This window comes from Simochromis diagramma, unplaced genomic scaffold (genome assembly GCF_900408965.1).
Source record: "Simochromis diagramma unplaced genomic scaffold, fSimDia1.1 OVJJ01000753.1, whole genome shotgun sequence".
NCBI classification, from domain to species: Eukaryota; Metazoa; Chordata; class Actinopteri; order Cichliformes; family Cichlidae; genus Simochromis; species Simochromis diagramma.
In genome coordinates this window covers 7,204,753-7,229,873 of record NW_024387523.1, presented here as the reverse complement: position 1 = coordinate 7,229,873, position 25,121 = coordinate 7,204,753, and the positions used below count along the sequence as shown (strand labels likewise).

The 25,121-nt window shown below is 39.3% G+C and overlaps 2 protein-coding genes and 1 long non-coding RNA gene across 5 annotated transcripts in view; 1 reads left to right on the top strand and 2 right to left on the bottom strand.

The window, feature by feature from the left end:
• The window catches only part of tuft1b (tuftelin 1b), an 18,313-nt gene extending 11,167 nt beyond the window's left edge, over positions 1-7,146 (bottom strand). The window contains exon 1 of one of the 3 annotated variants that reach the window (XM_040019948.1): positions 6,917-7,146. In XM_040019948.1, coding sequence (XP_039875882.1) covers positions 6,917-6,973 — 57 coding nt within the window. In that variant the 5' untranslated portion in view covers positions 6,974-7,146. Of the gene's footprint in view, positions 1-1,402; positions 1,710-6,916 lie in introns of those variants that run through there. The other 2 variants (XM_040019949.1, XM_040019950.1) reach the window with 2 other exon arrangements.
• LOC120726405 lies at positions 7,078-23,375 on the top strand. The gene is made up of 3 exons (XR_005694316.1): positions 7,078-7,089; positions 11,597-11,600; positions 23,110-23,375. It is a non-coding gene; the product is annotated as an uncharacterized LOC120726405 (long non-coding RNA).
• The window catches only part of cgnb (cingulin b), a 24,633-nt gene continuing 12,337 nt past the window's right edge, over positions 12,826-25,121 (bottom strand). The window contains 15 exon segments of the mRNA XM_040019938.1: positions 12,826-14,486; positions 14,636-14,799; positions 15,651-15,759; positions 15,923-16,041; positions 16,124-16,207; positions 16,327-16,416; positions 16,638-16,799; positions 18,210-18,380; positions 18,467-18,724; positions 19,351-19,449; positions 19,670-19,882; positions 20,158-20,278; positions 20,758-20,784; positions 21,116-21,264; positions 24,889-25,101. Of these exon segments, the coding sequence (XP_039875872.1) occupies positions 14,387-14,486; positions 14,636-14,799; positions 15,651-15,759; positions 15,923-16,041; positions 16,124-16,207; positions 16,327-16,416; positions 16,638-16,799; positions 18,210-18,380; positions 18,467-18,724; positions 19,351-19,449; positions 19,670-19,882; positions 20,158-20,278; positions 20,758-20,784; positions 21,116-21,264; positions 24,889-25,101 (2,079 nt within the window). The 3' untranslated portion in view covers positions 12,826-14,386.

The following is a 25,121-nucleotide window of genomic DNA, read 5'->3' as shown; positions in this document are numbered from 1 at the left end:
AAATCTACTGTATGCATTTCTAGTTCTTTCTACCTCCTTTAGTGGAGGGTGTAACTTCAGGGATTCATATAAAAGGATGAAAACAGCTCATATTGTGGAGATATGGAGTTTACTACTATGTAAGAAAAGAAGTAATTTGACTGGAGGAAAGAAAAAAAGAATTTTATTTAATGGAGATCATGTTTTTAACAATGATCAAAATAGTTAATTATTCCTAAACCTGTAAAACTGTTAACTGAGCAGATTAAGATTGGCTTATCTCAGACCAGAACACAAAAGCATGAGGGGGACTTGGACAGTGTAAGTGGAGCAGAGCAGAATTAGGTAGTCATTATCTCTGAAGCTGAGATGATCAAAGACTCAACAACACTGCAGATCACATCATCATTATTGGAACAGACTCACAGGAGACATGAAAACAGCTGTTTATAAATCTGTCCAGCCTGACTCATGAGTACTGATTAGTAGGTGGCATCACAGCTTCCCCTATACGAGTCTGGGCTACATAGGGGAGTCTGGGCTACTCTATCGCCGGTGACCTTACACAATCAATAGAGGAGCGTCCCACCAAGGGGGCAACTAACTCCTCCATGACTGCCGTTCACTGATCTGGAGATGATGTCATAGTGAAAGGATAGAGCAACACCGAATAAAGGATCAGCCACTCAGAGATCATTGAAGCAAGCTAAAAACATTGGAAAGGGAAAACCAGGCCGAGCAATAACTCACAGCAAGACCCCCCCGAGTTCACAGCCATGTGTGAAACCTACCCATCTCCACTACCAGTCAAAACAGACGTGTTTTATTACTAAGCAACAGACTAAACACCTTATGAATGAAGACGTAATTATCTGCTTAAAACAAGTTTTTGTTGATCCGCAAATCCTGCTCCACCAGATCGCCTACGCCATACACATTATAGGTATTAATATAGACTCCTCTCATGAATAATCCCCAAAGAATATTGCACTAATACAATGAAAGCTGAATCATTTTTTTCATGACACAAGAAAACAACTGACAAATAGGAGGTGGCACTTTTACAATTACTTTTATGTAACAAGTTAAATACCGCTGCTAGCACGCAGGAGGTGAGAAGAAACTTAACAGAATCAGGTCAATTCAGATTGAATAATAAAAGTTTGGTGGTTGCTTTTCGGAGAAATCGTGCTGATCAAACAGACGGCAATGTTCATTTAAAGAATTTCCTTGCAGAGATCATGTATCGACTGGTCTACTGGGAAGACAAAGCTAAATGAATCATCTGCCAACCACCGCTCTATACTTCACCATGCAAAAGCAAAATATTACAACCACAAGAACCATCACAGACTTTACCCTCATAATAATCACCATGATAATAATCACCATGCCACTTTATCTCACAAAGAATCACACTTACATCTACCTGGGCTGAGAAAGTTGTCTGGGACTTTTCCCGGGGATGATCAAGCAGCTGCGATCCAGACTGTCTCTATCTGTGTGACTAAGTACATGGGAAGCCACGGCTGTCTTGCCTTACATGGCTGGGCGAGGCTGCATCAGCTGCCCAACCCTTTTTTCCCCCCTCCAGATTATTCTCCCGTCAGAGCTACAGCGAGAGCGCCAGTTCAAGGAGGCACGCAGTTCAGAGCTTCCCTGCAGGACTGTGATGTTAAATACAGCATGGAAAAAACTGGAGGGAGCATTTCCACTGATTAGATTATACAGAACTGTGGACTAAAAACTTTGTTGGCGTTGAATTTAAACAAATATTACAATGGTCAGCTCGAGTCTAAACATAAGAACCTACTGAGCTTTTGTTTTAACATCTTTTGTTGATGAATGTGACAAAGGAAAGCAGCTGTGATTACAATTTTACATACACTCATCATGGGTATCAATGTCACGCTAATTTTGGGCATTTAATGATTTCTTTGATCTGTTAGTATCTTAATGTACGCATGAGGAATGACCTCATTTATCTGCCACATAGTGACAGTGGTAGTTTGCAGCACACTGAGGAATGTGTTAAGAGTTACATAACAGAGATTAATGAAGTATCTTTATATAACGAGTTACTGGCACGGTGCGTGTGTGCAGAGCAAACAAAACCATGCAAACAAAAGTCAAATGCTGCACCGACCAAATATGTTCATGTTAGTGCATGTTTATTGTGGAAAAGAGATATTTTATTTTGTATTTTTATGGTGACATTTTATAATCAGACCTATTATGGATTAATCATTTATCATTGTTGAATCTGATGACAGTATAATCTTTGCTTTATATCTATGGTAATCTGAGTAAAGATTAGATATTATCATCACTGTAATCAAGTCTCAAATGGTATCCACAGCATTGTATTCACCGTCCAAACTGGAGGGTCCAGCAGGACCTTGTTCTAATTCATTTGCAGGCCTACATCAGAACATGCACTTAGAGAGTTAAGTAAACACGCACGTTCGCTGCACACTTATTTACACAGGGAGGTCGTGTCAGGACATTCTCTAGTTGGACACACAGGCTCACAGAACTGCACAACATGACATGTCACACACTTGTTTTCTCTAAAGTATCATCTGATGTTTGTATAAGGAGAACTTTGGACTATGGGGAGACTGTTATCATTTCTAGTAAGGTCTAACTGTGTGATGTCATCATGGGTAATATAAGGATGGGGAACGGTCCACTCTTTGGAGATTGTTGCTGTACATCTGTCTTCCCATACTTCTGCGCAGAGTGTGTAATTAAAGATCACTATTTTGACGCCTCCCTGGACTCAGCCTGCTTTCTTCTCTTACCCAAAACGAACGAATCTTAACATTATCCAGCTATCTTTGACTTAGTACGCACATCTCCTAAATAATCTTAATCCTGATATTCTGTTACATAACGTGTTTCGTGGCCATTTGAAGCTTATAATGAAGCCACAGTTCAACTTACAATCAACTAATCATTTGTTTTGTCAAATGAGGAGACAGCAGACCATCTAAGAAGGACTCTTAAACATGCTAATTTTATGGTTTCTTTGTTATTTTTTGTTAGTAAACTAATGATCTAAATCTTCTGGTTTCCTGTTGGACAGTACAAAATCATTAATTGACATATTTAATCTTTGGAAAGTTGTGCAGGACCATTTTCACAATTTTAAACAATATGGGGTTTCTACTTTTATAGAGTATCAACAAAGCATTTTTACTCATGTTTAACATAGGGAAAAGTCATATATACACGTGCTCTGATTTAGTGATATATGTACAAACATATGTAAAATCCCCATATTCTTTCACTAACTTCTAAGTGCTGCTTTAACCTCGGTTCACTGTCTTCCAGCTGTCATTGTCATTCAGTTGTTTTTGTTGACGTGTGAGTAGTGCCAACATAACCTTTAGACGTGTTTGTAATACAAACAAAAGACTTGCATGCGATCTCTCCCACGTCGCTCTCCAAGTATATCGTGGAGCTAAGAAAACCACATTGGAATCCAGCTAAGGTATTTTAATAACAACCTTACCTAGAACACGCTTGTTGTTCACATCATGTTCACACACATGACACAAGAGACCCTAAAATTACCCTTAAATTACCGTTACCATTACTTAATACAAAATAAACCTCTAAATGTATTTAAATGGGTTATTTGAGGTCATATTTAAGGTGAAAAAACCCATGTTTTCTCTGCCTGATATATACAATATACAGTACACAATATACAATATACCCAAAGGCTCTTATCCTGGGGTGTCAAACTCCAGGCCTTGAGGGCCGGTGTCCTGCAGGTTTTAGATCTCAACCTGGGTCAGCATGCATTAATCAAATTATTACTTCATTACCAGGCCTCTGGAGAACTTCAAGACATGTTGAGGAGGTCATTTAGCCTTTTAAAGCAGCTGTGTTGGATCAAGGACACATCTAAAACCTGCAGGACACCAGCCCTCGAGGCCTGGAGTTCGACACCTGTGGGTCTCAGGCTCTCTGAATAAGAAAACTGGGAAGATTTTTGAGACAAAAAACTAACATTGCACTTTTACTTCTAGCTATAAAACTACAATAAACTGCCTTAAATTGTTTCTGATGGCACTAAACCTATTCTAAAAAGTCATAGATGTAACTCTTTCACATTAGGTGGCCTTAAAATACATTTTTATGATGTAAAATAATCTAATATCGGCTATATTGGTGGATTTTCTTTTTGAAAAGTCGGGGGGGAAAGAACAGTCAACTCAAGATGCTTTATGTTGAAAGGTAAAGATTTTGTATTCTGGGGAAAAACTCAGTAACCCCATATGAAGATGCACTTTGCGACTGCGGGAAGAAAAAGTCTCTTTTTACAGGAAGAAATCTCCAACAGAGGCAGCAATCTGACACAGCCGGTTTGGGAATGAGGTAGGGAAGAGGAGATAAAAGAAGGAAGAGAAGAAAAAGAATAGAGAACATAAGGAGGCAGGACAAAACACAGACAGGAACAATGTTCTTTGGACAGATTAAACCAAAATTAAGATGTCTGGCCCTAATGCAAAGCACTACATCTGGAGAAAACTAAGCACAGCATATCAGCACAAACACATCGTATTACTTGACAGGCATGGTTGTGAAGAGGCGATTCAGAAAATGAAATAATTTGGTTGTTTTTATTTACTTTTTCAGCAATTTATTTCACCGGTTACTTAACTGAATGTGAAAACACTGCTGTCTTCTCAGCTGCATGCATCTGCTGAGACTATAGTCAAGAACGATCTCAGAACAGTCCACACAAACAAGATCCCCTCCAAACCACAAACAGTTCTCATCTGAATTTGTTGCACCAGATCTATCAGTAGAGGGAGAAATGCTTGAACAGCCTGAGTGCATTTGTTGGGAAAGATTTCTGCTTCCTGCCAAGAGTCTTTATAAACAAATTATCTGTTCATTCGCGCTGCCACCATGCACCACATGTGGCATCACAACAGGACTCGACACGTATAAAATCATTGATTTAAAGCAGTAAATTCATTTAACCGAGATCTTGACAGCATCACGCAATGTTTAATGTTTTACTTGGCAGATTCACAATAAATAGTTGTCATTTTATATCTACAAGGAAGCATCTCAAGAAAACAATGCGCAAGACAGTTGGAAGGAAAAAAAACTGTTTGATTGCCAGTGATCATATTTCTACTTCACTACCAAACCAACAAGTACCGGCACATTCTTAATGAGCGCTGTGACGCTCAGAGTTCCCTGTAAATTTGACTTTCTTGAATGTCCGGTCACCTGCTTTGTCATCCTTCTACAATGGCTCGAAAGATTACAGTTACTGTATCTGTAATAAAAAACAAAAACAAAACACGGCTAGAGGCTATAATTGTTCACTGGTGTTTAATGAGTTGATAGCGTTTACATTTCCCTTGTGTGAACGCATCAGTTCATTCTTAAAAAGTTTATTGTATATGGTCAAGGTTAAGGTTCATGTGTAGCACTTCCCTTCTCTACTTGATCACTCTAAGCATTCCCAAAAGCACTTCTTTATACATGTAAGTGCTTTCTATGTAAACATCATACACACACATTCACACGCAACTCAGTTTGAGAAAGACTGGAGACTGGAGCAGCCAAGGATCGAACCAGCTTCTGATTGGAAGAGGATCCGTTCCACTTCCTGAGCCCATGAGAGCAATATTGGTGTATCTACAATGGTAGTGCTTATTTTTCTGTGCAGGCGAAGTTATTAATAAAGCTAAAGTCAAGCAACAAGAAGCACTGCAATACAGTGGCTGGACTTGCTTGAGATTTTTTTATTCTTTGAAATCACAGAACATTTGGACTTACTTTAAATGCTTTTATTGCTTAGATTTTGATTTCTTATACACCAGGATTATTGCTATATGTGACATCAGAAGTATACTGCCTTTAGAAGTTGTTGATGCAGGTGCAGCATCACAGTTTTGGTTTGGATTGCCATATGTGCTATTAAATTCTGCTTTAAAATATATATGTGCTGCAGTTAGCATTATTTATAGTTTATTTATAGTAATCAAATTTCTTTCTGCAGCTTCTATAGGATACAGCAGCAAGTTTTTAGTCCAAAGGTGGGTAATTACTTTCCTTAAGAAGCTTATAAAGAGATGAAATGAATATTGGTTAATTTCAAGAGTTAAATAGTTTCTCATGCAGCTCCTTGGGGAAATGAATTGCCCACCCCTGATCTACACTATTGTCGTTTAATGGCCATGTGATGTATGAATAACTAATCTCTAAGGTCCTGAAAGTTTAAAACATTAAAAAATTAGTGAGCGCTTCAGAGTCCCTTGATTGAAGTGACTTCAGCATTGGTGGTCAGCCCACATCTTTTGCCATTATTCCACTTTTTAAGTAAACAACAAGAAAAATAAACACTGCATCATATATTGAGTACCTCGGCACAGGTGAGTTATTTATTTATTTAAAATAAGAGTCATTAGTTAAATAGTCGTAGCTTATAATTAACAGTGTTGGCGGTCTAAGGTGAGTAGAAGCGTTTACTCAAATTTTTATTAAGTATTACTAAAAATGTTCACGATCGTGTCCCCACACTGTTAGAGAAATATAGACATCAGTCCAAGGATCCTAAGTCTCATCTTAAGGGATGTTGTTAGATTTGCCATCTTTATAAAAACAGTCTGCGTTGTGTTCAGCAAAGGAAACGTGATGCAAATATGGTGAACGAGGATGAGGAAGGATAGATTTTTGCTTTAACGTCACATTATTTTACATAGTTCATGTGAGGTTATTATTATTATTCTTATTTGCGGGTAAAAGTTTCGCTTTCATATGAAAAACTGCTCTTAAAAATTGGGAAGTTTAATGGGAACTATGTCATTGTGGACCAAAATGTGCCCAGTATGAAATCCGGGTGAGTGCAACGCTAAACTTAGTAGTTAGTGCTTTTAAACTAGTGTCACACAGCATCACTCACTTTAGTTTCGTCGTCCTCTTCTCCCTTTTCCACCGCCCGCGTCACGCCGCCGCTCATCTTCTCGTCGGGAAGTGTCGACAACACATAAAAAGAAGTGAAAAATCAGAGCTGTCCAAAGTTACTGGACACGGTTTCTTTGAGTACTGTGTTTTTACAGACTCTGCTCTTCGCGAGTAACTGTTAAATACGACACACGCCCGTGGAGAGGTGGAGAGACCTGGACCCCGCTGCGCTTCTGCCTCCCTCTGCCGTCTGTCTGACTGTCCAGGTACTAAAGTAAAGCAGACCTGCCTACCTTATGCAAGTGGAATGCACGGAACCACGGTGTAGCCCATATTTACAATTGCTGACATATTTTCCAACATGACCATTTTTATTTTGGGCTTAAAGCTGTCTGTATACTTACTCATATTTCAGTGTTTTTCCTAGACACGGGATATTTTTCTTCTTCCCATAATAATAATAGTGGATATGATGACGAGTATCTTAACGCTACTCGACCTATATGCTATTTAACACATTTCTCTTTCAAGGCACATTAGCAATCATTAAGGTTTCTTGTCCTATAATGGATTATTTATGAATGAATACAAGGTTGTTACTCACACTGAATGAATGAATATAAATGAATGGCTATGTCTTATTTGCCACAATGTAAAAATCATTATTTGCCCTTATAAACATGAAGAAATAAATATGAGTAAAATGCATCTGAATTTTTCCGTTTTAATATTGTGTAAACAATTTTCGCGATTTTCATTTAGTTAGTTTAGTTAGTCTCTTTTATATTGAAACATGTATAAATAAAGGTTGAATAAAATAAAAAAAACTGAAATATATGTAAATATATAAAATAAAAGTTTTTTTACTCATATAATTAAGCAGTAAAGAGCACATGCTTGGTACAAACTGAATGTATACCAATTAATTACATGTAATTTGACCGGATTCCGTTGAATTGAACGTTTTACGTTCTTGTGTAACAAAATTATATGGAAAATTCACTCAATTAAATAAATAAGGTCAGCAGTAAAGTGCATGGTGATGGCTTCTTTGCTTTCGAGCACATTTTATTTAAATATTGTCTAACCTCTGAGAAGTTGATGCCACCTCCATCGGACAGGTATTTGGTGGCACTTCTCCTGGACCATGGCATTTTGTGTCCAGCCCCCTGTCTGATCTTCTTCCAGAAGGAGCCCATACGCTGTCTCTCTTCATCTGTCTTGTCAAAAATGTTTCTCTTGCACTTCCCTGTAATATGTCCCAGTAACACAACAGTGCTGAAAGTGCAGGATCTGCTTCTTCTACACCACAGCTAATTCTGTGCTAGACCTGCAAAGAGGATATAGTCCTGTTTAATAACCATCCTGCCCTGCAAGGAGCCACCTCTCTTGAGACCTACACTGTAAACAGGTTGAGTAACAGCAAATATATCCCGCTGTAATTGGATTTACAGGAAAACTGCTGTAACTGCATTTTATGTTAATTTGCTGTAATTATGTTTTATTCAATCTCTTTTGCATTTAGTAACAAAGGCTTTGAAACTTTTATTTTGACACCAGGACTGAAACATCAGCCCAGATAAGTTTTCTACTTAGCATCTAGAATATGAGAGCCCTGGATCAAACAGAACATGTAACAATTCGCTAACACTCTAACTTAGGTGATCATAAATTCATATAAAACATCCCGCCATATGACCTCTTACCTAAAGCTATCAGAGGCTCTATTTCCCTGTTGTCACTTGCACCCAGGAAGGTGTGGGATTAAGGGAAATGACTTTACCTTATAGACAAACTAAACTAGAGATTAAACCATATAATCCCACATTATTATTTTCCTACAATGTCCTTCCGCTCCAGTTGCTGTTTTCCATCCTGGCTTCAGACACCGCTGTTACATTATTTGTCATTCACGCTTGTTTGCTCCACGACACCTGCATAAAAGCAACCACTTTGTCCACATGACCGAAATACAATGAAGGCCGTTGTAAATATAGAACGGCGGCTTTGTGAGAGGAGCTCCTGGAGGTAAACAGACTTCTGATGAAAATTCCAAAGGTAGCTTCTTTGGAAAGGTTCAACCCACGACAAACACGCACTGGCTTTCATGCATAAATGGTTTTTGTTATTCTTTGCTACCTTTGTACACTGTGCACTATAAAGTGTGTAGGTTATTTTAAAGCCTCTTTTTCTCCCACACTGAAAGGCTTGACAATAATGGAAGTTGTGGTCATGTCACACATGAGTGATCTCACTGTAAAATAACTCTGGTTAGGACTTTAGACAGGGGTGAGTAATATATGCTCAGCTCTTGCGTTGAGCTCACATGTATATTTGGACTGCTTTGTGTTTTACATGTTCTCACTGGTACTATAAATTCCTTTGATGTTATGTACTTAGATGAGGAGAAGCGCTCCATATAATTACAACCAGCGCTCGTAAACAATGCCTCTTACTTTCTCGCAGCTCGCTGATCTATTTTCATGCCACTCCTATTTTAAATGCAGAAAATTATATGATGTGCAGTTGCGTAATTTATTTACACTTAAGCGTTCAGACAAAGGCTCTATCATTAAGTGCATCCAGTCAGCTTCACTGGTTCTAATTTGTGGATAGTACATTAACAAAACAAAAAAAAAAAAAGGAAAAACTAAGCCTGCCTTTCTTCACTAAGGGGAAAGACACAGACGTTTAAAGAGGTGGAGTCCCTGGAACAGCTTGATGTCTTTGGTAATTACAGTAAACCACCTTAGGATTACAGGCTGAGAGTCTCTAGGAAGAAAACTTAGCCAGAGCTAAAAGAAAGACTCAGCTGAGCTATTCAGAGAAGAGAGAGAATATCATTTAATATCTTCAGGGGAAGACACTGATACTTGACATTTGATAGTGGATTATGATCTCATCTTCATAGCACTTATTCTTCAGAGTCATTTATGATTTTAAACAAGTTTGATTTGGAAAATAATTAGTTTCTTCTTGTGAAATAATCACCCCCTCAAGTTTAAACAAGAATGCGAATGTTCTGTCAAACTCCCTGACTTCTACACTCACCGGCCACCTCATTAGGTACATCTGTTCAACTTTTGTTTAACACAAATATCTAATTAGCCAACCACATGGCAGCAACTCAGTGCATTTAGACACGTAGATATGCCTAAGATGACCTGCTGAAGTTCAAAGCTAGCATCAGAATGAGGAAGAAAGGTGATTTAAATGACTTGGCATGATTGTTGGTGCCAGCTGGGCTCGCTGGTTCACCTCAGTATCTTAGAACTTGCTGATCTACTGGGATTTTCACACACAACCATTTCTGGAGTTTTTACTGAATGTTCAGAAAAAGAGAAAACACTGAGTGAGCTGGAGTTAGTTCTCTGGGTGAAAATGTCTTTGATGCCAGAGGTCATGGGAGAATGGCCAGGCTGCTTCAACCTGATATGAAGGCAAGAGTAACACAAATACCACTTGTTACAACTAAGGTATGCAGAAGAGCATTTCTGAAGAGCGGATGGTCTACAGCAGCAGAAGACCACACCGGGTGCCCCTCCTGTTAGCAAAGAACAGGAAACTGAGACTACACTTAACACAGGCCCACCAAAACATTTGCTGGTCTTGATTTCGGCTGCAGGACGATGGTAGTCATTGTGTAATTCCGTAGGTATACCGTATATTTTTTGCACACTTTGGGCCCCTCAGCGCCACCTGCACATCATTTAAAAGAATGTTGTTAATATTTATAATTGTCACAAAAATGATTCACTGAGTTATGAAGATGAAAACTTGTTGGATATAGGTGTCCAACACTCCTATCCAAAGCATATGTGTTACACTTCCAGGCACCCAACACGTCCCTATATTAGGAGATCGGGAAAATGAGGAAACAGGAGAACCGTTTGGAATGAATCTACATATGTATGTTCGTTTTACTTAAATCAGAAAGCACTTGAGTATTACCACGGGAGCTCATTCTGCTGGATTTCATCCGTAACCCATGCGTAGCATAAGAACGCGGAAGGTCACCTTTCGCGTTCCTCAGGAACTCCTCCGGATTTGACAAATCATCAGTGTATTATGCCTCGGGAGTGAGAACAGGCTGAGGTGTCCTGTACAAGCCAGTTCATCCACTTTTATTGTGTAATTGTTAGTGAGGGAATGTTTTGATGCCCCATTGATTAAACATCAGACCTGCTTCACCGGGGAGGAAGAGGAAGTGGTCTAAAACCTGCTTTGCAGAGAGAACATGCGGGCCAGCGGCAGGCCTTGATCTTGTATTCTTGTTTCCGTTGTAAGTGCAAAGTTCCAGAATAACATTACTTCACCTGTGAGTCTCTGCCTGTGCCTTTGAACCTGAAATATTTACATTTAAATTCGTGTTTCCTTTTCCCGCTGTGCTGGACAAAGTTTTGAACTTTTCCCAAGGTTTCACTGATACCTGATACACTGAAAACAATCAAGTGTCTCTTACAAACAATTCATCCTAATTTATAAGCATCATTACCATGTTTGATACTGTATATAAATTTACATAACTGGTTAATTTTGTGGCTCTCTTGGAATGAGGAACATTTTATTGGTAGGGAAGTTAACTCCTCCCATATGCAGCACACACGGGTATGAAGAACTGTCCACACCGCTTCTTAGTTTGGTTTAAACAATGAAACATTAATAGCATTTAGTGCAGTCTGGTACCAACCAGCCAGCTTTCATAAATATGGTTTAGTAGTGTGAGTAGTGTGCTGGTGTCTCCTTAACTCTCGACTTCCTTTCAGGAGGAAATGACAGAGATAAATTACAATAAAGCCTTACTTTAGTATGCCTCACACAGCACAGCAGAAATTATAGCATATAAAAAATGTAAACATAAATGTGTATTATGAGGTTTCTACTGCTAAAGGCCTGAAGATGTACTAATATATTCATATGGAGTACTGTGCAAAAGTCCTGAATCATCTCTGTTTCTCATCTCATATCTCATTGGATTTTTTAAGGTCATTCCCAAACAGCTGTTAGGTAAAACCTTGGTATATCTCTGCATTGTCTGCAGTGTGTCCTTAAAAGCATGAATACATTGAAAAGCAGGGGACAAAAGACGGCGCCGCACGCCTAAAAAATATCTACAGCTGATGAACGATATCAGTCATATCTTGAAATAGGAAAAGCAAAGACCTGACACAGAATCTAAGAGATACATCTGGGCCTTCAGTTGATCCATCTACTGTCTGTTGAAGCCTAATCAGAAATGGTGTCAGTGGAAGTGTGGCTCTTCAACACAGCTGGAACTCTATTAGGCAGCTTTCTTGTATTTGCCTTATATGCTGTATCTCCATTTATGATGTTTCACTCGTTTTTTGTTGTTTTTGTAAATCCTAGAATATTATCAGGCCTCAGCAGCCTGATTCTGTTCACTCAAAATATCTTCTGGTAGTTTTGTTTTAGTGCCATATTTTCATATTTCCCTGTTCCTTGGTGATGGTATCACAAAGAATAGTTTATACTACACAGAGTATTTCTGGATGATGTCCACCTGATACTATTCTAGAAAAAACAAGATAAAGTCTGTATTTTCTCTTCATCAGAGCTTATGCAGAACCAAAGGACTAAGGGGAATGATAGCAGGAAGTCTATGAGCACCTAATTATTGTTTTACCACTTAAAAAGGCTATGCCATATCTTTTAACTCTCAAACACATTGTCCCAAATTACAATTTGAATACAAATCTTTCTAGCATGTTTCTCCGACTTATGTTCTGCATCTTTCTAATTAATGTCTGAAATAAATGTTTAAAATGCCTCCGGTATCTTTTCTTTTAACATTTTACCTGCAGAGTTTACAGGCTTTTGAAATCATTGCAGTAAAAATATGGAAACATAGGTAGAGTGTAGAAGATTTACATTATGAAATAAAAGCAGCAAGGTTCATATTCTTTATTTTATTGTACATAAAATGTTGGGAACCTTACAAAGTTTTGTGCCATATGTCAGCTTAATAAACTCATCTCAACTTTAACACCATTGTTACTGAATTACCCCAGTATAAACAAATGTGTCACAAACGTAACATGTTTAACGTGTTATAAACAACACCAATAAAATATTTTTAGGAGACTAAAAGCAACATTTAGAAGAGTAGGAAATCTGCTTCTCTTCCAACAGGGGACGAATAGAGGAAGACACAAGCAAAGGCAAGCATATAAAATACTATTTAAATCATTACAGCAGCAGCTTATAAACAGAACACATGCGGCAATTAAAATAAAAGTATGGGTCTCGTTTTTAAGGCATCTGAGTGAAGACATGCACATGAAACCGCATGAGAAATACGATGGGTGGAGTAGAAAAGCATCACGGGGAAAAGTTTAATCTTTGAAGCTACAAAGTGCTGTATGTGTACTTGATTGTCTTCAGGTATGCTCGGCTAGCCAGTGTAAAAATGAAGGCTCAGATTAAGTTGCCTGTAATAGTCACATTCAAAGTAAAACAAAAAACTAAACATTACATCACTTTGGATACACAAAGAAACACTAAGAGCTTCAAACACTGACAAGAAGTAACTTAACATGCAGAAGCAAACAAAGCCTTTTTGTTTCTTGGTTTGTGATATGAAACTACACATCTACCGTACGATGGGAACATAAACGGTACCACAATGTCAGATACTAGCGCTGTAATAAACAGTAATTATTGTAGAAACACAGTAAAGACGTTTCTTGAGAACACAAGCTGAAGCACAGTAAGTAGAAATCTGCAGCAGCTGTAAATTCTTCTTGATGTAAAAGAGAAACGAAAGAATGATCGAGAATGATAAAACGTGGCAGCACTGGCGTGATCGTAATCACATCGGAAGGCTCAAAAATGCAGTGTAATGATCACGGCCGCCCGCCTCTGGACTGGACCGTCGAACTGAAAATAAAACCAACTGAGAGGCGCAAATGACTTCACAAAACTGAGGACTTGAATACATTTCTGTGCACATACGAGGCTCGTTATGTGCCAAAATTATGGCCACGTCACGCCGTTTCAATTCAAACATCTTGCTGTTTGATGCTGTTGTTTGATGCTGTTCTGACTTGTCGTGCTCCCTTTTGTTTTGTTATGTCGTCCTTTTGTGTTGCTGTCATCTCGCTTGACAGCCGACAAATGACCCACTGATGGCAAAACTCCAGTTACACAAGCTGTGTTCTGGATTTGGTTTCAGACACAGCTTCAGTGGTTTGTTGACATTTTGAGAATGTGCTGGCTACATGAAATTTTCAGATAATCTTTCTGCACAGTGTTGGAAAGCTCAGCAACACGGCAGGTTTAAAGCTTAAAGTTGAAAAGACACAAGGGAAACATAACTTTGGGACAAGTCGAACCTCATACAAGAAAATGTGTTTATGCTCAAGAGTAAAAAAGTTTTGTGGTCTTGTCATGCTAGTAGTCACTGTCATTTAGCAGTTGGAGGTGTGTGGGTCGCTCTTGTTCAGGACTCTCATTCAGAGGAGATTTTGCTGTCATAGAAACCGTCCTCGTCCTCAGAGCTTAAAGCAGAGGAGGACAGAGTCGAGCGATGTGCCTGCTGCGACTTCCGCCTGAGAGAAAGACAGCAACAGAAAATCCATTCAGACTGACTAACTGTTCAGCTGGTTACTACACAGTGCCACCTAGTGCAAAGAGCATTTATACACACGAGTCATGTAGAAATCCACATTATTTCATAGTGACGAAGGAGAAGGCCTACTTTAATTCACTCTCCAGCGTTGTCACTTTGGCCTGCAGTGCTTCCTGCAGCTCCCGCTGCTCTTCCAAGTCCCTGAGAACTTTACGGCGGACTCCCTCCAAGCGCTCCACCTCTAACTCGCTCTCGTCGACTTGACGCTTCAAGGCTTTCACGCGCAGCGTCAACTGGGGATGGAGAGGGAGAGGACGGGGGTTAAAGGGGGACAGAGGAGGTGATGCAAGGAAGGAGTAGGGCTGGGGGTTAAAGGCATCAGCATCACTGGATGTGTGGGTTCGTAAGGGAGTGACAACAGCTATGAAGGCTGAGGTAACGTATAGGTGGAATGACAGACGGGAGGTCAGGCAGCATTTTAGCACCCGAGTGAGGTTGGGTTTGGGTCGGGAGGTGTGCAGATGAGATTAGTGATGATGTAAGGAAGCAATTAAATACTGTTTAAACTGCATCAGCGGTTAAGCAGAAGGCATACTTCAAACTTTATCTCTGGATAATTCTTACACAGTTATTAAGTTGGTAAAATAGTACAAAGTCAGAGTTTGAAAACTTAAAAAGTACATTTCACACAGGAAAACTCAAAAAGTTTAATATTTTTAACTTATTTGTAAGGTTTGGTGAGCGCTTACATATACAGGATGGAATTATTAGGCTACCATCTTTTTAAGGAAGCTTAGTAAAGAGACTATAAAATAACTAGCCAGAAAGTCATAAAATCCCCACTAACAGATCTTAAATGGTCTCTGATTAACATACTGTTCAATTTCCTGCTTATTTATTAAAATCAAAATCTGAAGTGTGGAAAAAAGTCACAGGTGGTTTGGTATCAGCTCCTTCTGCTAAACTAACCACCGTTAAACCCATTTTAGGTGGTTAAATCTCATCTTCTCATGCAACCTTTAGCAAGAAACCCAAAATGTGAATCTGTTTCTTTAAATGGTTATATCCCGTTTGAGTATCAGAGCAAAAAGCAAAAAAGAAAGCAAACACTAAAGCCAATGAGCATGCAAATCCTCCTATTTACCTGATCTCTCTGCTCAACGTGCTGGCTCCTCTCCTGGTCTAATGTGGCGTTTAGCTCCTTCAGCTTTCTCTCTGTCCGCCTCTGAGAAGCCTGGATAGTGGCCTTCTCTCTGCACGTGGAAATTCAGAATGAACCACGTCATTCTTTGACATTTTAAAATTTTTATTCTGTATGCATTGGCAGTTAAAAACATTTATTCTTCTTCCCAAGTGTTTTAGTGATTGCATAGTGAACGTCATTAATAGTGCTCAAAAATGACCTGTTTGTCATACCTTTCTTCACTGTGTAGTTTCTCCTCTAACTCTTGAATTTTGGTTTCTAGAAGTGTGATTCCAGCCGAGGGTCGAGGCTGTCCCTCCATGTCTGCCACACGAGACTTTAGTTCCTTCATCTGCAAGCAGAGTGACAATGTGACAACTAGCAAGCCACACATTTTGTAAGAAGCCATTTTAAAGATCTGTGTATGTGCGCACCTGTCTCTCCAGTGCACTCTTGTCCATTTCCAGGTCATGTCTGGCTGAACGCTCCTGCATGAGCTCTGAACGAAGCTGGTCAACCTGAGAAAAAAACCCCCCATAATCATATGTAGATAAAGTGAGCAGGTTAAGTTATGAAATATATATTACAGTGAAATGTCTCCTGCTTATTTGCATGTGTATTCAAATGTATGTCGCACCTGATCTCGGCTTCTGCTAATGCGATCGTTCAAAAGCTCCACATTACTCTTCTCCTCATCCAGCTCGATCTCCAGGGTTTTAATTTTATCCTGTGAACACACACACACACACACACACACACACACACACACACACACACGTAAGTAAATGTGTAGTGACGCATATTCACATTTCTCTCAAAGCCACTTGACACCTCGACATCCCGTGCATGACTCCCAAACCACTTGTAACACTTGATCTCCATTTTTTGACCCACCCCTTAATCCCCTCCATAACTCCGGGGTTATAACCTTTGACCTTGAAGCCTTACCTCCAGACCTCTGACCTCCCGGGCACGGTCAGTGTGCGTGCTCTTTTCTGCTTCGAACTCGCTCTCAAAGTGTTTGAGGCGGTTGTTGAGCAGGTCTCTCTCCAGCTGAGCGCTGTCTCTCTCCTCACTGCACGTCAGCAGCTCCTTCTTCAGACGAGAAACCTGGATAAAAGATACAAAGTATTATTTATGAAATTTTCTATTTTCATGGATTTTTTCTTTCCCCTTTCTCTCTGGTTTTTTTTTTTTTTTGCCTTCATAACTCCCTCCAGGCTTACCTCAAAGTTTAATGGGCATGGCTGCTCATTTTAGAATCCGCACTTCTTCACTGTGAGAAACTTAAATGTACTGTACCTTCTGCGAATGTGATGTTTCCATAAATTTCTATTTAAAGTTTCAACAGCTTCAGTATCTCACCACATTTTTTCCTCCAAATTCTTTGATCTATTTTATGCCCCATATAAGTGATTGCGACTCTTCAGCAAAAAAATATTAGACACTAAAACTGGACTATGCAGTTCTTGGAGAAACCGCAGTGGGATTGTTGCTACTGCTGGACTCACTTGCTGCTATAAAGTTGGAGATAAATAGGCTGGCTAAGAAAACTGAAGACAAATAGCAGTCAATATTTGATGAAAAAATCCACTAAGGCAGGGTTTTAAGGCAGCTTTAAAGTGTGAGTGGTAGCTGAAAGACTTGAAACTGTGATGGTTTTAATTTGAACTCCAGTATAACCTCACATAGAAGCAGATAACTGACTCAAAAATGTGTCTGTGTTACTATTACTGAATGTCCACACTCAGAAACAGACAGACAGACAGTCAGGCAGGGATGCTGAGAGGCAAATAGGTTTAAATAGATTAAAATGTGTATACAAGACTTGTTTGATGAAAACACGTGAAAAATATCAACCAATTGGAGGGAGGGAAGATTCACATCCACCAATGAGACGATGGAATCCAGCTCTTTCGTTGTTACTTGCTTACACATGTGTCACAGTTCCGTGTCATACTGTAAATTTTGGTATTAATCCAATACCAAATAAATACAGGGTTATACAGGTTATTGCCAAAACCGATAGCGACACAGATGCCGATACTTTTAACCAATTAAGGCAGCTCATGTAGGAGAGAGCAGTGTGTTGTGATTTATCAGATGAATCATTGGTTTAAATCACTATGATTTTTACTTTCCACGATAATTAGTTAACGCAACAAAAGAGACCTTTCAGCTTTTAATCATAGTTTGAAACTGAAATCTTTGGAGACTTGAAATGTAAATGTGTCTGTAAAGAACTTTAGGTCAACTTCTGTTGTTTAAATGTGCTGTAGGTTTCAAATCAAATAGTAACAGTCAACAGGAAAAGGTTGAGACATTTTTTATAGTGAATGTCTGAGGTGTATTTTTTCATTTCCAAACAATAATTTCCTAGATTATTTGCTGCATACTGAACTTAGAGGATAGAAAGTATCTATCTGATAGCAATAGCAGTGATCTGCCCACCTCTACTGTGTCAGCTAAGCAGCAGTGGAAGCTACCATCCTGTACATTTCTAGAGCCATCTTTCCTCACCTCTTCTTGCTGGGTCTTCAGGTTGGTCTGAGCCCTCTGCAGCTCGGCCAGCCTGTCCTTACTGCTGCGCTGCGCCTCCAGCAGGTCCTTCCTCGAGCGTTCCCTGTATTCATCAAACTGTATCTGCAGGTTGGTTACAGAGTGACGAGAATCTCCCATCATCAGCTCCACCTGAGAGTGAGACAGAATTAAGAAAGACTCGAGAAAATGACATCTCCATCTGTGTAGACATTCGTCCATCCATAACTCTTTCACACCTCTTTGTTAAGCTTTTCAACCGCCCGATCCAGCTGCCTCTTCTGCTCCTCCAGTTCGCTTTTGCCCCTCCTCAGCGCCTCCCTCTCCATGTCTCGGTCCTCCAACCGTCGGACCAGCTCGTCCCTCTCCTTGCTCAGGCGGGCGGCTCCTCTCTTGGCCTCCTCCAGCTGAGACTTCAGGGAGCGGTTCTCATCCTCCAGGGCTTCCACGGCATCCTCGTCCCCCGGGCTCCGAGGCATGCTGGAGTGAAGCTTTGTCTGGGGAGCATATCAAGCTATGAACACAGCAGATAGACTAAATTGTCTTTTTATTACTCAAACAAACTGTATTACAAGTCAAGACTTGCACTGGGCCAAAAAAGGAATAAATCCTTGTGTTTATTTTATCATTTGGGCTTGTAATAAGTTATTAAATTTGGTTGGCATACAAAACAAGGAGAATGACAAATAATAAAAAGCGTTCATATTTAAAGCAGAATTAAAATCGAAGTTCTGCACTTGAAGCATTAATGTGACGACTGCACAAAAAGTCCAGTTTGTGTGCATATTTGATAAATTGCTGTGCACTGATTCTGTTTACAGATTTGTGAAAGACTGCTCCACACACAGATTACAGCTCTTTAAACAGCTGGAATACACAGCTGTTCCAGTCAACATACAGCACAATCCACAATGCTCATCTTAAGCAAATTTATCCCAGAGGGATTTCTAAGCCTTATGTGCTTAAAGGGGATTTTTTTTTTAAGTGTAATTCTTTTCACATCACTTGGTTGAATATAGTGTCTGTGTGGGAGGACACTTCTTTTGTTCTTGTGCAGTATATGTGTTTACATAATTTTGCTTGTGTGTACAGCTGTGGAGTGTAGCCGCTTTTTGAGCAGTACCATGCGGGCCAGCCTTTCCCTCAGGCGACTGTTTGTCTCTTGGAGCTCCAGGTTGTTGTCGCCGTGGTCCACCACAGTACTTCCTGCACCAGCTGACGACTGTAGACAGGAGTGCATCAAAGCAGAGAGAAGACAGAAACTGAAGCTTTATTTTCCGTGTCGAACATGCTCATTATGCCTACACTTTTTCTGTTATTTTTTAAAATCTAAAGAGAAACTTCCATATCTGCATTATTTTTAAACATCAAGTGGTGCAGGATTCCTTAATTTTATGCTGTAAGACTCTTGGTTCGTTTCTACAATCCCGATGATGCTTCACCTCCTTTGCCTTCTCGAGTGCCTTTTCCAGCTCAGTCTTGTCTTTCTGAAATTGCTCCTTCAACTTGCTGATCTCGGACTGAAGCGCGGCCTCTTTCTCTCCGCTCGCCTTCTTCAGAGCTTGAAGTGCCTCGATTTTCTCGTCCAGCTGACCTCTTTGTTTGTCCAGATCGGTGCGAGCCCTCTTCAGGTCGTTATGGCAACACCGAAGCTCCTAGGGACGGGCAATCAGAGATGGATAATGTGTGTGAGCGAGTGAGTGAGAGGAATGTGCCAGGGTGCAAAATAATGTATTAATAAGAGGCATATGAGTGTGAGCATGTCTGTCTGCAGGAAAATTTAAAGAAAAAGAGCAAAAGCCCACATCCACACTGCTGCTGCGACACATTAAAGGAAAAAAAAAAAAGAGGGAGTAAAACATACTGTAAAACAAAGGAGATGAGCTCCTGCATTTCACCCACACACTGAGCATAATCTTTGCTGAATTACCTCTGCTAAAGAACGGTTATCATCAGACGCAGACGTTTGTTTCTTCTTGGCAAGCAATGAATCCTGAAGATCCTTTAGCTCACCCTCCAAGTCTTCCTTTTCCAAATGAGATTTTTGCAAGCTATGAAAAGAAAGAGAGTCACTTTATAAACAGCAAGGCCATTAAAAAAATAAATTAATGAAATACACATATGCACACAGCTCGGGTAAAACGCTGCACAAAAACAGCAACCGCAAGCAACAAACAAAGCACAAGGGAGTAAAAGTTACTATGAAATCACCACAACCACAAAACTCTCAGATTCTAAGATTGCACACGAAACTGCAATTCATCATTAGCTTATTTATTTATTTAAAGGAAGAAGAATTTCATCAGCAAACAGAAAAATTATGAGGATAGTGAGGATGAGCAGGGGAAAGTTGTTTAGTAAAGTTGGGTTCACTGATCTAATGATCGAATCAGACATCATCAGATACAGAATCCACTCTGATGGGAGCCTTACAGGTGAATTTCAGGGAGTGGATCTCAAGTTTTCATTGAAACCAGGCTAAATCTACACTACTCAAACCAAACATAGCAAGACTAATTTTCTCTCTCACGTTTGGCTGCTGGGGTTCGCCTCGTTCCTGCCAAATGAAAAGCCAAGTGAAACATGGCAGGCATTAAAAATAACTCTGGAGAAATATAATATTATTAGACTGAGGCATAGAGAGCTCTTTTCACAGGATGTTGTAAAGTTTTCAGTGAGCAGTGCAGATGATTTGAACCAGTTCCCCATTTGAAATATGAAATGTGACAGTGACAGAGTGTTTCTGATGCATGACCAAAGCTGAAACATGTTCCACCAGCATGCATATTCATGCTTTTTAATAGGTTTACAAATATGTCTTTGTTGCTGTTCACTGAGGTGATCGATCATATATGCATTTATGTTAAAGAAGGACTTGTGATACTAACTCCTCTTTGGTCTTTTGCAGCTCCTGCGTGGTGGCCTCCAGCTCCGTCTTCCACTGCTCTCCCTGATCTCTCCAGCTCTCCAGCTCTTGCTCTAGTGTCAACACGGAGGCGTTCACCCTCTCCCTCTCCTCTTCGATCTGCTCCTGAGACTGAGGCGCACGGAAACGCACACAGAGTTTCATTTTAGAGATGTGAAAGTGAGCGTTTAAAATGCTTTTGGTCCTCACGTTCATTTCCTCCTCATTATCGTGACACGTTAAAGCACAGTGATTCAAAAGGAGCTAACGCACTCAAATCTATCACATTTTCTTTTAATTTTTTTTTTCTGACAAATGTTCAGCCCGCAGGATTAGAAAAAAACCCAAAAAGAAAACAACAGATCTTTCAGCTCGCACCTTCATCAACAAGCATCCCACGTCTGAAGAATACTACATAAGAAATATCACCGTAATATATCAGGTAAACATGACAGGGTGCTGTACGGTCGGTACTGTGCAGTCGGTGTAAACAGCGATTCAACCGCTTTAATCCTCCGCTCGCCAAATCAATCACCTCATCAAAAGCAACTGCCAGCTTTGTCTGCTTACTTCCTGCTCTCCGGCTGTCTGTTACACTTTTTTATTCTGACACTGCTGCAACTTTCCCCTAAATCTGCATAATGATCTATTTCTGTATATACATATATTCTTCAGATTTCCTCTTCACCACACCCCGCAGCACCCCAGAAACAGTCGGCTGGTGCAAACAGAAACTTTACCAAAAATTCAGCTAGAAAAGTTTTACTCTGCAATCACAAGCAGTAAAATTCCCTTTTCTCTAACTCTGCACACCAAGCTCAGTCTGACCTTGTGATACCCTGACTCCTGGTTTGAACACTGACTGCATTAAACCGAATGGCAAGATAAAGCCTGGGTGAATGAGGGGCAGATAAAACATCAAAGCACAAGTTAACATCACCTTAATAATTCATGCAGGACACAAACTACCTGACAGGCATAACCTGATTGTTCTCCCAAGACAATTGTACCAAGAAATTGCGTATGACTGTGATGTCACAAGAAAAAAAAATCCACTCAGTGATCGGAAACAGAGAAACTTTCACTGTGATTGCTGCATTGCAGGCTTTCCTGTAACCAGAGAGTTTATTTCCTTCTTTGTCAACACGGCCCAAATGCTAACCCTCGTCGTATGGATCCGAAACGAGCGGGAGAATTATGTAAAACAGTAAATCTCTTAGTTGTTATTAGCCTAACTGCCTATTTTTAGTCATACATTAACTAAAGAAAAGTGATTTTATTAATCGTCCTCTAAAAATTCTCAATGACAGAATTGTTAATTGTTAATGTTAATGTACTTAACATTAACAATGAGTTAAGGAAATTAAAAATATGGATGGATGTTAACAAATTATCTATAAATTTGAGCAAAACCAAGGTAATGTTCTTTGGGAATTACAATGTAAATGTAGATACTGTAATAAAAATAGATGGCGTAGTCATAGGAGTAGTATCAGAAATAAAATTCTTGGGAGTAATGATTGATAGCAAATTATGCTGGAAATCACACATCAGACATATACAAAATAAAGTGTCCAAAAGTATCTCAATCATAAATAGAGCCAAGTTCTTCTTAAACTGCCAAGCAATGTTTTTGTTATACTGTGTACTAGTCCTACCATACTTGACTTATTGTGTAGAGGTGTGGGGCAATAATTACAAAAGTTCTCTGCATCACCTGGTTATACTACAAAAATGTGCTATAAGAATAATGTATAAGGTAGGATATTATAGTCACACTAATATTTTGTTTTTGCAGTCAAAACTATTAAAATTGATTGATTTAGTTGAATTCTCGACTGCTCAACTCCTATATAAGGCAAATAAGGGTATACTGCCAGAAAATATCCAAAAGCTCTTTACACATAAAGAAGGAGGTTACAATTTGAGGGGATGTAGTAACTTTAAAAGGCAGATAGTTAGAAGTACCAGGAAAAGTTTGTGTGTGTCTGTGTGTGGAGTGAAACTTTGGAACAGATTGGATGTAGAGCTCAAGCAGTGTCCAAATATTCATCTGTTTACATCGAGGTACAAAAAATGTATATTGTCAAGGTACAAAGAGGAATCGAGTGTGTGATTGTTTATCCATGATAGTAAATAATAATATATTCTTTGTATTATTATTTTTTTTATTTTTTTTTCTCTTTCTTTTTTCTTTTTGTTTATATATAGAATGTTAACAACAAATATCTATATAAACAATTATCTTGTAGAGTTGAAATGGACACTGTTGATATTGTCTTACGCTGTTGATATCGCTGCTATCTCCATTATTAGGAAACAGTAGACCAGAATTAATTCTTAAAAGTAAAATTTATGAAGTTACTACTATACAATGGAAGCAAAGTTCATTGATATTTTCATAGCTAAAATATAAATAATATATGGAGAGGATGTAATGACCATGATGGTGATGACTGTGATACTCAACGGTGGTAACAAAGACTGTATTATTGATGCCAAATATTTACACTACTGTATGTTGTAATTATGACAATGTGATAATTTTATAATTGTAATTGTATGTCACAAATATTTAAATGTACTGCGCAACTACAAAATTTAAAACTCAGATAAGATTGCAGGGGTGGGAGTTAAAAAGCTTGTCTTCATCCCACTCCTTTTCGAGCTAAACTTGTTTTTTTTTTTTGTGTGTGTAATTGTACATTACAATAACTTTATTATTTGGTTGCTCGAATAAAGACATTCATTCATTCAACAGCCTGCCAAGCTTGAACCTTCAGATAATCAAAGACAACAAATGTTAGATCCACTGTAGGCAGCTCCAGTAGTGGGGCACGTCCCTCTCTCCCCCCCATAAAGGCACTTGCTCCATTTTCATAACAGATATTGCCTGGACCTGGCACAGAGGGCTCAAGGGAGGAAGAGGCAAATTATCTTATAATCTGTAGTCTCTTGGTGTGACACTGAAGCAGCATCACAAGGAAGATCAAAGTAGAAATGAAATAGAAATAAAAAAGGACACTGTTTCATATTTTTCACTATGAAAGTACAGATGGAAATGTGCTGATTTTGCTCATTGATAAAGTGAGTGCACATGTTTTTTTTGTTTCCATCACAGTCAGAGTTTATTGCCTGAAGCATCTATCTTTGTGAAGAAGGTTGACTTTGTGATAAAAGAGGAATGCTTAAACAGTTAATAGTTAACCTATTGTTATTAAACTGGCACTTACTAGTGTGTCATTAACTCTTTGTTTCTAGTGATGTTTCTAGTTGTTAACTGACCAAAATAAAATCTCTCTTCCAGAGCTTGTCAGGTCAGACTACACTCAAGAAATTCAGCCAAAAATCATACAGCTGGTGATGGAAAAGTCTTCATTTAGATGTACTTCTAAGGACGCTGATAATCATGCAGAGATCACAGACCTCACATCAAACAGCTCCAGTATTTCCTGACAAATTTATGATATATATTTTTTTAAAGACAGCCCCTGATGGCTCTCAGCTGCAGAGTTTTAATTGCTTTCATCTCTAGTTTTAGTGTTAATCGTTTTCGCAACTAAGACAAGTCTGACATGTATAGAGTAATCTTCTAAAGGAATTTCATTTTAAGATTTGTTGGAAAAGAAAATGGTGTACTGTGTATTTTTTGTGGGGAGTGGTAGTGCACTTCAGGAGATCAGTTTGGAAAAATCAGAGCTCCAGCTTCTATATTTTGTGACGTCGTATCTGCGTATAAACAACAGAGGCATCCACCTGTGTGAACTGCTCCATGGTTTTTCTCAGGTCCTCCATATCCTGGCTGTACTGCTCCCTCAGACTCTCCATCTCTTTGTCGTGGCACTCCACCTCCTCCTTTAGTGCCCCCTTCAGGGCCGTCAACTCCCGCTCTCGCTGGCGTAGCGTATCTTCTAGACGCTGGCGCAGCATGGTGGCCTCAGCCAGCTGGGCCTGCAGAGCGGCCACATCCTGCAGAGAGGGAAAAAAAA